A 14,076-nucleotide genomic window follows, 5' to 3' on the forward strand; every position below is an offset into this window, starting at 1 on the left:
CTATGTGCTTATTTTTCTCTGCCTCCTTTGTGAAAGGCGAATGTCTTGGAGCAGAAGCTGCTCATGCTCCTCAGGCCTCATCTGTAGCCCTCTCGGCTAACACTGTTGTCTACTATGGAAACACAACAAAGGTGTGTAACAAGCCGCCGCATCACTGACTGGACGTAAATGCATTCACTCCTTGTATACCGTGTGAGGAGGATTTGTTGCTACATAGCATTCTTCAGTCCGACATGTGTGCAAGAACATTACTAGAAATTGCTGGATCCAATCTTGAATATTTTCATTGCCTACCTACCGTCATATGTTCGGAGATTGCTCAAATTGCAGGTAATTTATTAGCAATCTTCATCACGCCATGCTTGGGATCGTCAAATTATAATTCTATAGTTTACTGGATAATATAGGGGTGCTTGTGGTTGGCGCCTGCCCATATGCAATTGGAGACAAAAAATAGTTCCTATTTTGATTGACCTGCATGGTTGGCATTGAGCTCTGCCCACTGTACAAAATAAGTAATTAAACTGGCCCATTAATGAGGCCGTTTGGATTGTTCATAGAACTGATGCTGTGGTTCACAGCTGGCGTTGTAGCACTAAAATTCCCAAAATACCCTGTTCTAATATGTTTTCCGGGCAAATGTTGGACCAAGAGGGGGAGTCCTCGTTCCTACTGATACCTAAAACAATCCATGTAAAGAATAAAGTGTCTGATTGGACATTGTCAGCCTGCGTAGACGCTCGCCCCCAAGTTTATTCATACATTTCTAGGAGGAATAACTGAGGAATAGTACCAATTTGTTGTCTTAGAACAGTAGAGTTCTACGAGAAGATGTCAAGCAATGGTAATACAATTCTTTACTAAAACGGGCATGTCAGGAGAGGTGACGGGTCCTCTTCAGCTTGGCATGGGGACAGTAGCTTCCTGGTCGGGCTGTGGATTTGTTAACCTGCTTGTTGTGCAATAAACTATGAATACACTGTGTACATGCGCGTTAAAGAGATTAGAAAAAAATATCCGCACCACTTTTGTCCGCTCAGCCCTACTCCATTATTGTGGTCTCTGATGTGTATGTGATAGTGAACAAATAAGTCCCTGATTTGTCGTCCTCTTTATTTAAAAATGTTCCAATTCCGCCATATTTTTTTTTCTTGGATATATCCGTTTTTGGGAACGCTAGGTAAAAACCAATTAAGTTGCCATAACCGCTCCCGCAGGGGTTGTCACTCATCTTTCCCAGACCTCAGAATGGCAACTCGGTTTAGTTTTAGTGATAAATCGTCCTCCCAGCCTCCTGTGATAATGGTAATAAGAATTGTAGTGTAATAAGTCGGGGGATGGTGGAGACCTCGCCATAGCTTTAGTGAACGTGGTTATGCGGACTAGCTAGAACTGGAAGGTAATGCTGCTCTGTGCTGACTACTTAGCTGGATTAGAGATGATGCTGAAGGTGGATACAGAACCTCATACAGAACACTGCCCTTTCCTTCTATTTCATTAGGAAGCTTCAACCCAAATCCTATACTGTCAATATAAAATGGTCCTGAAATATTATTAGCAAGTTGTTTCCAAAATACTTTTATATTTAGAAGGGAACAAAGAAATGACTTAATGCGGGTCATTTAAGGCCGCTGCCCTGGGCTCAACGTGGAAGGGAACGCACAGCTGCTCGACCCTGCTCATCCAGCCTAAATGGGTGATCTGGCACATTCTGCAAACCAGGGCACAGCCGCTCATTGAGGGAAAGGGCAGCCAATCCTACTCCCCACCCCCACCCACCCGAGGGCTTGTTATCTGAGTGAAACAATATCCATATCCTGTGTTCAATTTAATATTTGAGGCGATTACCTTTTATACAATTGACTATTTGCTGTGTTGTAGCTCTGACTATTGGTAGATGAAATATTATTTGTTTTTACCCAAAGAGTTAAATGTGTGACTAAGGCGTCACACACATGGCAGCGACTTACCTACAGTACCAGGTCTCCGTATGGCCCCATACACGAGGTATGCGCTAAAAGCAATGCCCCTAGGAGAGAATATCTCTAATACAGCATCTGATCGCACATATTTTTTTCTTTCATTTGTCATTTTTTTTTTTGTCACTCCTTATGAATCCAATTTTACAAATTTCTGTATGAAAGCAGAGCCTTAGACGTACCGTATGGCCCCACAGACTCAATGGGTGTGGTAATATGGCTCCATGTAACTTGGGCACGGTGATAATACAGCCGTAGGCATGAGGCCTTAATGCGCTATTTCACAACCTGACTAAACGGGTGGGTTGTCTAAGCCACATTACCGCATCATAGTATGCCAAGGGGCAGTTGCCATGCTGCACACTGGGCTACACACAACTGAAATCTCCGTAGCCATATACAGTACGAATGTTTCCCGTGTTCAGTTTAGACTGCAATGTTTTCATATAGGTTTAGGTTGTCTTCCTAAGGTATTTTGCATTGGATTAGTCACCGATTCTTTGTGGTCTCTGCATCCAAGGTAACAAAATTGGGATTACATATAATAATTATATAGCGGGTGTTGTCGATGGCACACACATTCACGTGCTTGCTTTTATTTTACAGAATTTATTTCTGAAATTCCATTTGGATACCACTTGCCACGAGCCGCACCAGTACTGTCTTTGTTTGCACTGTTCTATTTGTTACACGACTCCTACTTTGTATGGCGTCATCCGTAACTTGGCCGCACAATGCTCAATTCATGTAAGTAATTATGACTGTAATGTTCCTGGGTGAAGATGGATGATACCAGCCTCTGCTCGGTAATACTCCAAACAAGCCATTTGTGGCTCTGCTGTTTGGAAAGTCTGAAAATCTGCCAATAGGTCGCCCGTGTATTTCCGCAATCGCTGGCGAGATACAGGTGTGTTCTGTTCTGTCGTAGTGTTGACCAGGTTAATGTTGCTGCTTGACAGATCCATCTCATGCCCTCCACCCCAGTACTTTATACAGCAATGGTAGTGTAAGTCGTGTACCAGCTCTCCTTGTAAATACTGCATCTTTAAATAACATGTTAAAGGGGTATAACTGTTTTAGTGCCACACCTTCTCAAGATCTTTACTTGTCAGTGAATGGAAACATTGTTTACATTCAGAGGTTGCTATGCAGAAGCAGCAAAAAGTATCTTTCTATCCCAGACCCCATGTTGATAATTTACCTACACTGATACATTAAAACAAACCCTCAGCTATGAGCAGAACTAGTTCATTTCAGCCTTGAAATGTACACAACATTTCTATTCACTGTTAAGTAGAGATGCTGACAAAGGGGACTAAATCTTTTGTTGAAGGGGTTATTCTTGTAGATCACTATTTACTCCTCTTTTGTTCTGATAAGTCCTTTGAGAAATAATTAAAGCGGAGTTCACCCACTGGAGCAATGTTACACGAAAAAGAACGGCATAGCAGCAAGCCAATAGCAGAAAATCATAATTTTTTGGCACAATTGGCAATAGACCCCACCTCTTTGCCTATGAAATAAAAATATAACGCATGGAATATGGCGGTTTGAGGATCGGGTTATTCACACGAACGAGGGGAAACTTGGGTGAGAAAAACGGGCACTTTTCACGTCCAAGTTGCACCCGTTCGGGACTTGTTATCACGGAACTTTCATAGATTTGAGTCTAAGGAGGGATCCGTGTAAACGGAAGAAAATAGGACATGGCTTATTTTTCAACGAATCCTTCACACAGTCCGTTAAAACGCATGTTTTCAACGTTGGTGTGAATAAAGCCTAAGAATTAAGTAGTGGGAGGAGCAGATGGCCGACATCTAGTAATAAACGGAGGCAAATGATCAGTTTGTTCTGCTGGACGCACCTGGGATTGCTTTATAAATTAGGATTTATTGATGGCAGATTGAGATAGAATTCTAATGCTCAAAGGTCCCTTATCTGGTCACATAACCGGATCTTAATAGCTGGTTCACATATGGACGCCTGACCAGTGCGCATTATTCTGTCATCTGCGGTGTCCGGCTCGGGCAATAAAACAACTGGCTGGACGCAACTGATGTGTGAAGGAACCCACGCAGGGTTTTTAGGAGGTAGTGGGCAGTGATGTCCAAGGGAGTGAACCTACATCTAGGATATAGCCATCTTCTGCCTGCCCTCTGTATATGGCGAGGCATGGACACCTACCATGGATCTCCTGACAAAGTCCCAGAGAAGAAATGGGACACACATGACATTGGTTAAAAAAAATTTTTTTCATGTGTCTGATCGATCTTGAATTTGTGTGCAGGGCTTTGGAGTCGGTAACGCTAATTTCACACTTGCGTTGTATAATCCGTTATTCTGATCCGTTTTTAGATCAGAATAAGGATAAAAACGGATCAGGTAAAAATCACAATAGAAATCAAAATAACGGATGCAAATGGTTACATTGACGCGAATTATAAAAATAACCCATCCGTTAGACATCCATTTTTTTATGGATTTTATAATGGATCTGTTTTTATCCTTCTGATCTAAAAACTGGTTCTACAATGCAAGTGTGAACGTGGCCTAAGCCAAATTCCGACTCCTGTTTTTTGACTATCCGACTCCTTAATAAATAGCTTGTGTATAATTCCTAATGCATTTACTATAGTAAAATGGTAACGTCAGGCTTCATCACCATCATGAAAAAAATCAAGCTACCTATAAGGCAAAATATATTTATTGGAATACAATTTTTTTAATAAAATATTTTTCTAAATTCCTGTGAGTAAATATTTAATAAATGAATGCAATGTTAGGCTGGGTTCACACCTGCGTTGGTGTGTTTTGTTGTTCTGCTCCGTCAGAGGAGCAAAACGAGGAAATAACTGAACCAACTGTTCCGTTGCACAACGGATAGCGCCGGTTGCCGATGGAATCGATTGACTTAGGTTCCGTCGGGGTGTCCGTGATTTTTCCGGACGCAATAGCGCAGCTTTTTTGAAGTTGATAAATGTCTTACATTTCTTTTGGTTTTTTTTTGTGTTTTTTGCTTGTAGTATTTGTATGCCTTTCCATTGTACACCATTTTAATTTCCATATCCTCTTTGCTGTGAACAGCGTGTTTTTAGTCTGTAAATGCCACCGGGAATAAAATGATTGGATGAGTGGATTAATTACTTCTCTCCCATCTATAGTATCCACAATTATTCGACTTCAAGCCCTGGCTGCACTCTAATCTCCAGGAGAATTAGCGCAGCTTCTGAGGTTAATACCTCTTTGCCCTGTTTAACTAATTTCTCTTCCGAATAAAACTTGCATTTATCTTTCCCTTCAGGAACAGTTTTATAATTATTGCCGATACGCAACCTGAATTTCACAATATTCTGTGCGATTTTCTGGATTTGCCACGTATATTTTCGTGCGGCAAATCCGCAGCGTAATACAGTACCAGTAAAGTAAATGACATTTCAAGAAATCTCATCTACACGTTGCAGATTTTTTTCCGCACGTAAATTGACCTGCGGTGTGTATTATAAAATGCGCAGCATGTCGAATTTTCTTGCGTTTCCACTTGCAAATTGTATCTGACTAGTTTTAAAAAAACAAACGAAAAAAAAAAAACACCCCAAAATCCACAGCATAAAAACGCCCCTATTTTAGCATCAAAATGTAAAGACGCATTATTGGGTGCGGATTTTACCTGCTGTTTTGATGCAGATTTTCTGCACCAAATTCCGTAATGTGTGCATGTGGCCTTATAATCACCTAATGCTTATATTATTCCAATCATACTCTACCTAGCTATTCAGTTATGCTATGACTATTACTTTAAATTTACCTAATCTGGATCTAGACAAAATGAATTTGTATGACATGTCCGTAATGATCATTCTAAGGCCATATTTGCACGAGCGTGTGCGTTTTACGCGTGCAAAAAACAGTGTTTTCTGCGCGGAAAAGGTACTTAACAGCTCCGTGTGTCAGCCCCGTATGATGCGCGGCTGCGTGATTTTCGCGCTGCCATCATCACTATGACACTCTGGATGTTTGTAAACAGAAAAGCATGTGGTACTTTTCTGTTTTCATTCATACTCTTTACTGCTGTTGCGCGAATCACACGCGTCACACGGAAGTGCTTCCGAGTGCTGCTCGTGATTTTCACGCACCCATTGACTTCAATGGGTGCGTGATGCGCGAACAACGCACAAATATCGGACATGTCGTGAGTTTTACACAGCGGACACACGCTGCGTGAAACTCACGGACAGTCTGCACGGCCCCATAGACTAACATAGGTCCGTGCGAGGCGCATGAAAATCACGCGCGTTGCACGGAAGTATTACACGTTCGTCTAAATAAGCCCTAATACCTATAAGGTCAATTTAGATACGTAAATACGGTAAATGGGCTTTTTAAATATTGAATCATTCAGTCGTTTTATATATTTGTAAGAAGCTACTTCAGCAAAAGCGAGAGACCATATGGTGGTGGATCCTTGTTTCACACGTACAAAAAATGGCAGCGTAATCGAAAAATGTTAATATCGTTCTTTAACCGTTTTGGGTGGAAATGCCTTTTTTTAAAGCGGATTTACTGTGATGACTGAGCCAACGATCAAACATACAAAAGCATTGGTGTTTAATAGTTCTGTTTATAGGTCATTTATCATTTTTATGTCTGCGGGCAGCATAACAAGTGTTCTTTATAGGTTTCTCAGTATTGTCTATACTAGTGCTATTTGAATTTGAGCGTGTACATCTGGACTATGGTCAAATCAAAGCTGGAATCCATGTGCAACTATGAAAACCTCAGTGTTTCTGTTGCAGAAAGTATTGTCACAGTGAGCCCTGTTTTTTAAGAGCACCTTTCACCTAATAATTATAGGGGTTCCAGTCTCCGACAGAACCTCGGGTGTGAAGGGGCCTAACATTCCCCTGCACTATAAATGACACCTAATAGTTGAAAGGAAAGAAGGGGTTAGTCTGCAATGAAGCTCTAGGCTGGACTGACACGGGACGGAAATGCAGCACAATGCTTACGTTTTATGTGCGTATTTTGCTTCGGTTATCACCCCTTTTATATTGAAACTTCTGAAATCCGCAGTGAACATCCAGAACACACACTGCATGCTCTGATTTCTGTCTGGGAAAAAATGTTTCGCAGCATGTGGATGAGATTTGTGCAAATCTCATCCACATGACTGGGACTGTTATACGCTGTGGGTTTTCCACACACAAAACGGTAGCATTTCCAATCCATGTGAATTCAGCCTTTTGGGGTTCCCAATGCAAATGTGTGCCACACAGCAAAACCGCACACTGTATTGCGGCAATTTTGTGGTTTTTGGCCATATAGCTTGTATAGGTGAAGCACATGGTATTGATGTGCTTTACCTGTACTGGCTGCACAGCTAAAAATAACTCGCCTATTTTGCCACACGGCCACTACGTGTACTGCCATCCTAATGGCTACTTATTTTAATTTTATAAATTGAGATGATAAAACCCCCAAAAATTTCCCTTTGCAAATTATGGGATGTAGGAATATGGGAGGACCCCCTACGTGTCATGTGCTGCCTTTGAACCTATCACCTGGCTGCTTATTTGACTTGGAAAAGGGGTTTGCTTTTATTTTCTAATCTCCTTTTGGGGTGTATTCACACGACGCACATATAGTGTGGATTTTGCTGCTACGGTACTTCATAAAAATCGTGGCAAAAAACTATGACTGCAACATGTGAATACACCTTTTAGGCCTGATTTACACGAGCGTGTGCGTTTTGCGCACGCAAAAAATGCCGGGTTCTGTGTGCGCAAAAGGCACTTAACAGCTCCGTGTGTCATCAGCGTATGATGCGCGGCTGCGAGATTTTCGCGCAGCCGCCATCATTATGACACTCTGTTTGGATGTTTGTAAACCGAAAAGCACGTGGTGCTTTTCTGTTTACATTCAGAGTTTGACAGCTGTTGCGCGAATCACGCAGTTCGCACGGAAGTGCTTCCGTGAGGCATGCATGGTTTTCACGCACCCATTGACTTTAATGGGTGCGTGAGGCGCGAACAGGGCACAAAGATAGGACATGTCGTGAGTTTTACGCAACGCACTCTCGCTGCGCAAAATTCGCAGAATAGGTGCGTACGACACGCGTGAAAAGCTCGCGCGTCGCACGCGCGTATATTACGCTCGTGTAAATGATGCCTAAGAAGTATGAAATGAGAAACGAGGCCGCTGTTACTGTGTTTTAGTGCATGAGGTCCGTTGTGTGTAAATGCACTACTATGTACTTTTCTACAACCCACTCACTTTGTTTCCAATAGTTCCTGCTAAGCTTTTAGGGAATACATAATCCATATCTTCCAACTTTCAAGTATTACAAAGAGGGACAACCGATGCGGTGCGCGCGGCAAATTTTTTTCCTTTTAAGCCACACCTCTATTCCCACCCAATCCCTGCCCATACACACCCTGTTCAGCCCACACAGTATTATGCTCCCATGGTGCCTCCCACACAGTATAATACCAAATATCTGCCCCCACACAGTATAATACCGAATAGCTGCCCCCACAAATTATAACGCCCTCTAGCTGCCACCATACAGTATAAGCCAACACAGATGCCCCCATGCAGTATAATGCCCATACAGATTCCACCTTAGCTGCCCCTAGTGCCCTTATAGATAGTGCCCATGTACATAGTGCCCCAATGTCCACATAGACAGTGCCACACCCCCTTGAAGATAGCGCCCTCTGTAGATAGTGCCACACAGCCCCCCCCCCCTGTACATAGCGCCATTGGGACCCCCCTCTAGGAGCGGAATTCCCAGCCAGAGCATAGGCCGGGGATTCCACTCCTAGAGGAAAGCCCTGGTGTCACTGTCCATATATGGACAGTGACGTCAGTGCCTACTCCTTGAGCAGAATCCCCGTTGCCGACTCTGGCCGGGAAGTCCGCTCCAGGAGGAGCTCCTGACGTTAATGTCCATATATGGACAGTGACCTCGGGTTTCCTCTAGGAGCAGAATCCCTGGCCAGATCATTGGCAACAGGGATTCCGCTCAAGCAGTAGCCACTAATTCTGAAGCCGGGAACCTTCAGCTCCGCTTCAGAATTATTTTAGAGCGGAGGAGCAGAGGGAGCTCCTCCGCTCGCCGATGACTGTCCATATGTGGACAGTAACGTCAAGAGCTTCACAGAGCACAGCGCTGAAAGTAGTGTTGTGCCCGGGGAGTCCTCGGCGAGTGTAGGAGATCCCTCTGCTCCTCCTCTCTGAAATAGTTCTGAAGCTGGGAGCTGATGGTTCCCAGCTTCAGAATTGGGTTCAACTGTATCTGTGTCCTACAGATACAGTTGACAGCGGGACACCGCCCGGAATCCGGAACTGTCCTGCTGAATCCGGGACGGCTGGGAGGCATGTATAATCTGTGGTAACAAATTCAAAGAGGTTTTAGGGAATTGTTGACATTAGTGTACTATGTACACAAGCTTTACAACCGCCTGAATATTACATTATGTATATTTCTGTATTTTATATTGTTTCTTTTTCATCTGCATCTTGCTGAGGCATAGAGTGAAGCCTTTGGGCCCTGTAGCCTCAGATGTAACGTAATACCCGTCCCTGCGCCCTCCCCTCACTATCACACGCCAGTTATGGTTTTCTTTAGACCCTTTCAGGCATATGGTTACGAAAAACTTCTGCACCCCTAAATCTATACCACTGGTAGGTCGTCATTCTGTTTATTGGGCAGCGAACAGTTGTCAAAAATGTGATCCATAGGGCTGTGTGGTTAATGGCTTCACTCCATAATGCACACTGAATGGGCTTTGAATATAGTGTGTCTCTACATTGTGAACGTGGTACCAATATTTTTTCTGTTCAGGCTTGTATTTTCGGCTCAGCGATGCATTTAAATGAGACCACTTGTACTGCACTTCCATTAGCGCTTTTACCGGATGCTTTCTCCTACCTACCTCTGTCTGTCAAACGAGTGACCTTGTGAAATTGTCAAGAACCATCTGTTTGCAGACTGAACCTGTTCTGAATTTGCATACGTGAAAAAGTCTTTACAGTAAAGGTAACCATCTGTTATTTGCATAGGCACAGAAAGGGTTAACACAGGCAGCTCTGCAAATGTATAGTAGCCCCCTGGGGTAACAGATGGGTTAAACAAGCACATACAGGATTTTACGCCATGTTTGTATGTAATTGTGTTTAACAAGTTGTCCATATTGTGTTATAACGAGTAATAATTTATATATGAACTATATTTACCAAAACTATTTTGTCATGCGTATACAGATGTAAGAGCACCTCCCTTTAGGCTGGATTCACACACGACGGTTTGCATCGTTTTTCGTAGCATTTATCTTGTTTGTTTTTTACTGCGTTTTGTTTGCTACAAAATTAACAAAACCCAAACACTTGGAAAAAAACCCCGCCATGAATCTCAAGGTTTTGTTTTTTTTACAACTGAAAAAATAGTGTGTGTGAAGGAGGCCTTAGGCCTCCTTTACACAGGATTTTTTTCTGCCGTTTTAAACTGCATGAAAAAAAACATACAAGAAGCCACCATTTTTATGTTTTTGTTTTTTTGGGGTGGTGGTTTTTCTATTTTGTACATGTGTGTTTTCTGGCATTTTTGTCCTATTAAAAAAATAAATAAAAACAAAATAATTTTTTTTAGAAAATGCAACCAGGCACTGTGTGTTTAAAAGCAGCCTCAAACTCATGCCGTTGCTGATATTTCTTTTCCGGTAGATGCAATGAAACCTCTTAAAACAAAATACATTGTCAAAGTAAATCTGATGTCAATATATCTTTTTATATATATATATATATTTATTTTTTATTTTTTTTGTGTTCAGTCTTTTTTGAAGCTGATATATCAATCTATACATCACAAAAAATCTGCAATGTTTCACAAAACCGCAAACCTTATATATATATATATATATATATATATAAGAAACGGCACGAGGTGAACCGTCCAATTGTCCAGACTTCTGTTCTATTGCAAGGTAGCTCTCCTCTCCCTGTTTGTTTCTGTTCTCATCTGCATTCTAATAACTGCTTTCGATTGTAAATCCTTATACCCCACTCTCCTGTGTAAATAAAACTTTACTCGCATTTAGATTGGACCGTAGCTGTGGAAGAAATGGCCGGCAGTCCTCCCCCGTACTCTGCCTACATATAACACTTGCTAAAAGACCGAGACCAGGTGTTGGACTGCATCTCAGTGCTGCAAATCCCCCAACCCTACAGGATGGCTCCAATCGATGATGCAAGTAAGTGCGCGCTTTTTATGGTGTTTCTGTTTTGCACTCTTACACTGTGAATGATTGACGTATTGTAATGGTCAGGCCAAAGCTTTTATTAACGTTCTCATAAAACATTAATACAGAGCAGCTTATATGATGTTATCATTGCTCATCCTTCTTAATTTATCTTCCCTGTGGAAGAAAATATAATTTGAATCCTTAATGTTGTATGTGACAACCTTTTTAATTCAATATAATCTCGTGAGATCAATCAGACTGTCTTTAGGACCCTTGTAATTATAGGTATGACACGTAGGTTCTCACCACGAATGACTTAGGTTCCTGTAATTGCTTTTCTTCACACCCAGCAGGTATTACTGGCTGCTGCAAAGGGATTTACTGGTTTCTAAATAGGACCTATACAGCAGCATATGGAGTGCTTATAGGGACCTATAGACCATTTGTGTGGTGCCGTATAGTGCCTCGTATTCTCAAAGGCATGTAGATGTACAGTATGGGTACCATATGTGGAATCCATGTGGCACGGATCTAAAATCTGGCCGTACGCATAAACCCTAATGGTGATAATTGTAATTGCAGGCAGAATCCACCAGTAGTTAACTAGTACGTCACATGCTTCAGCCTCAATCACTGACCTTGCTGACGCTTGAGGTGTATTGTCAGAACAGCTGGAGCTTTAATCCCCCTGCCCTGAGGTTGGAGGTTTGGAAAAGATGATCTGAAAAATCTGATGATGTTAATATCTAGCCATCATCTACCGGAGAAACAAACGAGATTGGGGGGTGGGTTACAAATAAGTACAGATCAATAATCCGGAGAATCCAGTCTTTTAAGAGGTTAGCCTAAAGATACTAAGGGGTAGAAACGTGAGAAGGATGGGTGCGTTAATTTAGAATGGGGGGTGGGAATTTAACCTCCCATACAAGCTGTGTTTATGTTATAATTTTATTTTTATAGCATTTATAATAAATATTTTTGTAATACTTAAAAAAAATAATCTCAGCTGTTTGATAAATACAGCAGTATTAAGTGCATATGCTATACTGTACATGTATCGGGCCTTTTGTATATTCTAGAAAAATAATACAATACCTTTGTCTCTAAAGGCTGGGTTCAAACGTCGCAGTCAAAACAAATTTTTTTTTTGCCACGACTTTCTGAAAAACCACTATTTTGCCACCTTGGTGGAAATTTTTGGCTAAAAGGCATTTGAGCGCAACGTGTACAATCGCACACAAGCCACAGATTAGGAGTTTGCTTTCAATTGGACAGAAAACGGTAGTTAATTTATCATTTTTATAGGCACATTTATATATTGTGATTCAGATCTACAACAAACTGCCTCCCAGTTACACCAATAAATGTGAACCGAGTCCTGTGTAGGATGAATGATGCCATCGTGTCACTTTTAGGACGTGTTTTGAACTTCTATTGCGCTATTATTTCTCCCATAATCCTCGCTCTAATTGGGGATTTCAGAGTTATTGCAATGAATGAAACATTTCTAGAAATGTCATAAAAATGCACCTGCAACACAGAAATGAGTTGTAAGGTATAGAGCCCTAGGAATAGGAACCCCTGTGTATTACGTCCGCAGTCCTGGCAGCTGCGGCTTCTTCTACTGTGATTGTCTATTAATTCCTTGTTACTATATGAGATCTGCCCTTACAATGAGATCTCTGTTTCCTTCTGAATTCTTATTCATAAAGAAACAACTAATTCCACGACAGTGTTTCAGTATGCCTAACATTTACAAGCTTAGAAGAAACATTTTTAACCATTCATTGTCTTTTTCCTTCTTCCTGTGCGTATTGTAGCAGTATTCTATGTATATTTTTATGCATTGTATGGTTTATAGCTTGTACTTGCTTTAATCTTGTTGTTTGTTTTCTTTAAGCTTCACAAAGACATTAGTTATAATTTGAGTTTTATTTCTATGTGGTCTGTCAGACCCTTCTCTGATCTCAGGGGAGCGAGACGAATGTTTTATGCTGCCTAAAAAAAAAAGTATTGCTTATCGGCAGCGCATCTCAACTCCCCCCCCCCCCATGTATGGGGACGAACAATTGTATTAGCGATTGTTAGTCCCCATATAGCCATGATCATTGGTCCATGTCAATAAAGTAAATATGCGCCGACATATTGCTGTTTGCCTGTATAAAACCACCCTTAGGAGGTGGAAGGCATTTGTCGCGTGAACGGGACTGGAACTGCAATCCCAGACACCGCTTTTACGGATGTGTACGGCGCTGTGCCTGGTAAACTATGAAGGGACTGCGGCGTTCATCATGGCCTTGGCTGGAGGGACCAATGGCAGGCCCAACGGGTTGAAAAGGGGACCTGAGGCATGTGGGCTTAGCTTGCGGAAAGAAGAGCTGATGGCGGCAGCCGTTTAATCGGCATCTTTTACAGAATGCATACATCAATGCAACAAAATAATGTATCTTTTGTGAAAATACTGCAAAATGTGGTTATCCTCTTCTTCCAAATTGGAGACTGTGATACCAGAAAAGGCAATGGGGGAGATGTATCCAAACTGGTGCAAACCGAAAGTGGAGCAGTTGCCCATGGCAACCAAAGATTCCACTTCTCATTTTTTTAGAGGCCTTTAGGAAGACTAAAGCAGCTACCTGATTACCTTGGTAACAGCTCCAGTTTTCCTTTGCACCGGTTTTCATACATCTCCCGCGATATGTTCACCAGCATTGCTGTGGGTTGGGCTTTAGCGCTCATACAAAAATGTTAAAAAAAAGCAAAGCTTTAACATTTAGTAAATTATACCTATGTTTGGAAACTCTTCAGTTAGTCTGCATTCTTTTTCCTGTGATGTGGCACAAAGCACCATGACCCCTTAA

General features: G+C 41.8%; 1 protein-coding gene across 2 annotated transcripts in view; it reads left to right on the plus strand.

Moving 5' to 3' along the window:
* ATOSA (atos homolog A) overlaps nt 1-14,076 on the plus strand; it is a 60,195-nt gene that overhangs the window by 15,390 nt on the left and 30,729 nt on the right. The window contains exons 2-3 of one of the 2 annotated variants that reach the window (XM_075857985.1): nt 2,586-2,726; nt 11,075-11,227. In XM_075857985.1, coding sequence (XP_075714100.1) covers nt 11,206-11,227 — 22 coding nt within the window. In that variant the 5' untranslated portion in view covers nt 2,586-2,726; nt 11,075-11,205. The remainder of the gene's footprint in view (nt 1-2,585; nt 2,727-11,074; nt 11,228-14,076) is intronic. The other variant, XM_075857984.1, reaches the window with a different exon arrangement.

Source organism: Rhinoderma darwinii, chromosome 3 (assembly GCF_050947455.1).
Source record: "Rhinoderma darwinii isolate aRhiDar2 chromosome 3, aRhiDar2.hap1, whole genome shotgun sequence".
In the NCBI taxonomy this organism is placed as follows: Eukaryota; Metazoa; Chordata; class Amphibia; order Anura; family Rhinodermatidae; genus Rhinoderma; species Rhinoderma darwinii.